We start from the raw sequence: 5,761 nt of genomic DNA on the forward strand, positions 1-5,761 counted from the left end.
ATATGGAAACCGTTTGCAAAAGAAATCGCAATGACTAAAGAAAGAGGACATCAAAGTTACCAAAGAAACACTTCAAACATTCACTATCAAAACTGGATAAGTGCAGTCAGTAGCTTAACATTGATTTTGTGGCTAGATATCTATTATAAAAGCTTGACTCACTAAACAATTGCAACAACTTGCTAACATCAAACTTCCAGTGCTTTGGAAACATTGTTCCAACCAGAACTCATCCTATATTAAGAACAGAAGATTCTGTCAGGCCATGGAGCAAGAAAATATCAGGCCATTGGAGCAAGAAAATCCCTTGGAGCCGCAAGACCATTGGGCACCTACAAATAATAACAATTGACCGTAATCAATCAATACCAAATGATTGCACAAGAAATAATCACTTTCAAAATTTTTGCTGCACCCATTTGCCCAAGATCAAGAAGCTGAAAATGAGTTCCAAAAATCTCAGCAACATAACCATGTGAAGACCCATCTGGAAGGTCAACAACAAAGTGAAACCCTAGAGGTATAACAACTATCTCACCAGGAACTACTTGCAATCTATCACATTCAGTTGTGATCCATAACTCTACATAGACAACATGTACAATATAAATGAATGAATAGCATCTACAACCAAAAAGCTTATCAGTTGGAATATGAAAGTGAAAATGATTATAATCCAATTAAAAGGCATATAAGAGGCAGAATTAATTGGGATGATTGAGGTTTCATGATTCAACTATGCAACTTGATAAAATTGTTGAAACCATTACGATCTGTCCATTTGGACTACCTTCCCAGATGATTACTACACACAAATAACGATAAAACATGAGTGTGTTAGGTAATTGCCTAGGTAATGAAACTACTTTGGCATCTATGCCTGTTTATCAGGAGGCAGATATGTTATAGAATTTTCATGCATCAAGAGAGGCCCCATGGTTCTAGTTTGCAAAACACTATATTTATTGTGAGGCCTCATGCTTATTGCCGAAGAACTATCCGTCGATTGCAAGAGAATTTTGGAGGCTTAATTCAACTGACTTTCTTGTAACACTTTAACAACGAATACAACCTTTTTTAGCTATACATTGCTTTTAAGGAAGTTATTCCAACTTTAGCATGAGTGAAAATTTATTTTTATAAAAACCTGCAGTATGAATGAAAAAAATGTTAAGAATCAATCCCTCAAGCAGTAATTATATCTAACCAGAATATTATAAGGCAAAAACAGATATTCCCATGATAAAAGAAGAGCTTCACTGATACAAAATGTAGAAGGCCATGATGCACTTAGAATGATCCCCTGCTTACCAGATATATCTAAAACAAAAGTCAGTTCGTATATTCTTTGATAAGCACTATAAGCATCTGAATATGCAGACACCGAATGTAGGGATTTGGATGTTCAGTGTTCTGAGTTGCTTCAAGATATTCACTATGCTTGAGAAGAAGTTCTAGCTCCTGATGCTTGTCCTCTAAATTGGTTTCTCTTTCCTGAAGAAAACGAAAAAAAAGGTCAGACCATTGAATCTTGTTTAAAATCGTCGATGCCCAACAATAAGCCAATGTAACCCCAAAGGAGAAGTTAGGATCACCTTAAACCAAACATGGCTAGTACATAGCTTGATAAAACAATCAGAAGCAAGAGGTTTTATTCCTACTGTGGTTGATAGCTTCATTTTTGGACGTATAAAGCTGAATGCTTAAATTTCTGAGTTCGCTAATCACAAACCTTAATGGCTTCACCCTTTCTTCTGAAATATTGTGATTACATTAATTACTCCCCCCGCGAAGCTGGCATTAAATTCAACATGCAAGGAATACAAACTGTAGTGATGCTATGCTAGTTATCCGCTATATCATTTAGGCCTTGTATAGATATACCTGAATTGCACTTTAAGGAATATCGTTAATGGCTTAGAGATTGATACCTGGTTATGGTTTTGATGTTAAGTCTATTTAGTTAATGATGCTACAAAAAGAAATCTTTTTACGTGTAGATTATTGATGGAAACATTTTATAATGAGAATGCATAAACATGTAATCATTTGAGGTTTCCATACCGGTTATTTTGAAAGTTGTTCATCTGATGTGCCATAAGCTGCCTGCTTTCAAATTTGTCCAACCTTCAGTTTTGGTGCATGTCCCACACCATATTTTTGGGGGTCAGAATTGAACTCTTCCATGTTAGGACACTTCTCTAAAACCACTTGTTCCAGGGATGGTAGATCAACAGAAAAAGACATTGCACAGAGTCTATTTATGTTAGACATGTCTTTGATCTTCATGCTGTATAGTTCCGGCAGTGAAATTCTTTTGTCTTCAGTGTCTTCTTCTCCTTCCTCATCATGGCTTATTAGTTCAACTATATCCTTACAGCTGCTAATGTTTATTTCTTTGAGCTGTTGAAGATATCGAGCCTCAGCAACTGAAAACAGCTTTCTCAGTCTTGAGCATTCACTCACCTCAATAATCCTAAGGTTTGGAAAACAAGCAAGCTGATATTGATCAACTGATACTTCTGGCCTCTTCTCGACAATGCTTTCTAACTTGTTGCACCAGTTTATCTTAAGAACTTCCAGTTGCAGTAGATTTTGAGCAATGGAATATGGAAAGATAACTTTTAGGCTCCCGCAGCTGCTGAGCTCAACCACTGTTAGTTTTGCAAGGCGCACTGAAGGAGGAAGTGGTTTTACCCCTCCTTTCCATATGGTTCTCAAACTCTCCAGACCGTGTAACCTTATTATTCTAAGATTAGACAGAAGGAACTGTTGATTCTCAGAACTAATGTTGCCAAGGTCAAATACACTCGACATTTGCTTGCACCATGTTGCTTCAACTTCTTCCAAACTCAGTAGCCTCTGGAGTAATGTGGCAGTGATTGCTACCCACATCCGCTTGCAACTTTGAAGTTTTAAAAACTTTAACTTGTGCAGCGAACCAACTGGAAGTAATTTTGGACATATAACGAACAATTCGTTCATAAGTTGAAGATGTAAACTTTCCAAAGCTGCCAAGATTGCAGGGGCATCATTTGCAGATTGGTTCATGGATAACAAAAACGAGGTTTCCATACAAGCAACGACCTTAAGATATCTTAAGTTGTTTAAGGTCCCCAGATCAACATCTAAAATATTCCTTATCATTTCATCATACAAGCAGAAAAGTCTCAAATCTTCTGTGTTCTGAAGTATGTCCTTCACTCCTTCAGGTATTGAAGTCTTAATTTCTCGGAGTGACAGGCTTCTTGAGTTTGGGTAACATGTCACTGAATCATACCCTTTACCAATAACTATCTCAAATTTTTGTACGTTAGGTATATGCAATTTTCTGGGAACCGATTCAGGATTGGATACTTGAATACATAAAGTAGTCAAGTGGGACAAGGATGTTATTTCTGAAAGACATGCTTTACTTGTGTCTTCAACCATCCCTTGAATCGCCCACTGATGAAAACTCTCCCACATGTAGAGTTCTTCTAATTGACACAAACGCAATAACAGGGTTGCCGGAACAGTCTTGAGCTTTTGGCAGAAGTTGAGGTCTAACAACCTCAGGTTGACTAATTCTCCAATCTCCTTTGGTAATTCTTCAATATCACATCCATAGAAGCTTAGAACCTCAAGTCTTTTTAATTTTCCAAGGACTGCTACATCATCCAACTTGCAGTGATTTAAATGCAAAGTCCGAAGGTTCACCAAGGCTTCAAACGAGGAGGGAAGTTTGAAGGAACTGGACGGCATTGAGGTCCATTTGTCAGGTTCAAAATAGCGATTTAGAGAGCGAGCACCAATTTTTTCACTTAAATCCAGCACCCTGAGCGTTGGCATCCCTAGAAAGAATCCCTCTGGTATTACCTCAAAAACCTCATTCTCTGCCAACAACAAAATTTCGAGCTTGGGACAAATTAGGCAATCAGGAAGTGACTGAATATGATTAGTCATCAGAGAAATGATTACTGCATTGCGTTCAAGAGTCTCCTGATTTGGCCACTCCTTCAAGCCAAGACCTGCTTTTATGACGAAACCATGTTCCCCTGTAGATGCCATTGATATGGCAAAGTCACGAACCATATCATGCATTCTTACAGAATCTTCCGTACTGCTGTCCAGAAGCAAGCAACAGTCAGTAAGGTTTCTGATTATCCATCGTGTTTCTCTTCTTGCTTCCTCCATTGTCTCTACATCTGTAAACATTCCTTTTCCGAGTGCATATCTAGCTATGTCTTCAATTTTTATATCATGATCTTCAGGAAACAAGCAACACGATAGAAAACAATCTTTAGCTTCCTCACTTTGCAGCTGATCATAGCTCAACTTTAGGCATGAGAAAATGTCTTTTTCATTGTAGTTGATGTTCAAGGGTTTGGACTTCTTCAGTTGCTGAAGTGCAGCTCTCCAAAGCTCCAGATCTTTGTTTCTTAGTGCTCTCCCAACCGTTACAAGTGCCAATGGGAGCCCACAACATTCTCTAGCAACCTTCATGGTGACATCATCTTGTTGGGGAGAAAATGTATCAGCCAATGACCCTGCATTACTTTTAAACAGGTTCCAGGATTCTTCATCTGACAAGAGTCTCAATGGAATTTCCTTTGTTTTTCTGAGCCCCATAGTGCTGCAAAGATTTCTTTGACGAGTAGTAATCATAATCTTACAACCCTTGCCCTCAAAATTGACAGGAATTCCAATTTCTTTGAAATTAACAAAATTCCAAACATCATCCAATACAAGCAGGATTCTTTCCTGGGTAGTTAGCCTTTCAAAGAGCCGACCAGCTCTTCCCATTTCACTCTCCTCCCGGAAATATAGACCTAACATATCCCCAATTCGACCTTGAATTTTTCTCACATCTAAATTTCGCGAAACAACAGCAAAAATCACCTTATTGAAAAGGCCACTAGTTTCAGCCATCCTACCAATTTCCTTTGCCAGAGTCGTCTTACCTATGCCCCCATCCCGTACATTCCTATGATTGCGCAGTTGTCATCCTGCAATGCATCAAAGATCTGATCCACAGCTTCTCTTTGGTGGGAAATAATCCGATTTACCAAACCTCTCTGCTGAGCAATGATCTCACCAACGGTTTTCTTTTGCAGGACAACGTTCTCATTTGCAGTTGGTTTACTTGCTCCGAAAGTGACAGCTTCAGCTTTTCTTTTCATGCTCCTGTTCGTTACTGATGCACTTGCTCCTGAAGTGGCATCTTTGGCCGTGCTTTTCTCATTCATAATTGATGTGCTGGCTATTGAAGTAACACCTTCAGCCCTGCTTTTCTGCTTCAGAGTTGATGTGCTTTCCTCATTCAGAATTGATGTGCTTGCTCCAAAATTGACATCTTCGGAACTGCTTTTCTGATTAAGATTGTAATAGAAAGGAAAAAGGAATTATATTTATGTTTATTTAATTTGTTATAAATATAAAGCATTTCACAACAATTTTTTTTTTTAAAAAGTCAAAAGTTAGATTGTTAATTTATTATTTTCATCAAAAGAATTACATTTTTAGGTACTAATAATTAGCTTCTAAGAACAAAAACGCCTGACAGAGACTAAGAAAATGAAGAAAATAACAAAAAAAAAGGTGTAACAAAGTACCTAATGACCCCAAACAAAGGGGTTTCGCTCAACCTTTAAGACACAAGAGGCAAAGTGACTATCCCAAAACTATGCCAAGGGGAGGGCTCGTACGGTCTTTTTCACTGTCAGGCTCAGGATTCGAATCCTAATAGTTAGTGGTGAGAAGGGTGTGAAGAGGATCGAAT

General features: G+C 38.1%; 1 protein-coding gene across 1 annotated transcript; it reads right to left on the reverse strand.

The window, feature by feature from the left end:
• Positions 1–281: 281 nt before the first annotated feature.
• Positions 282–4,911, reverse strand: LOC113766231 (probable disease resistance protein At4g27220). The gene is made up of 4 exons (XM_027310442.1): positions 2,128–4,911; positions 1,385–1,494; positions 396–624; positions 282–332 (listed from the first exon to the last, which is right to left on the reverse strand). The coding sequence occupies exons 1-4, from the start codon at positions 4,909–4,911 to the stop codon at positions 282–284; spliced, it is 3,174 nt and encodes a 1,057-aa protein (XP_027166243.1).
• Positions 4,912–5,761: the final 850 nt, after the last annotated feature.

The sequence above is a fragment of the Coffea eugenioides genome, chromosome 3, assembly GCF_003713205.1.
Source record: "Coffea eugenioides isolate CCC68of chromosome 3, Ceug_1.0, whole genome shotgun sequence".
Taxonomy (NCBI): domain Eukaryota; kingdom Viridiplantae; phylum Streptophyta; class Magnoliopsida; order Gentianales; family Rubiaceae; genus Coffea; species Coffea eugenioides.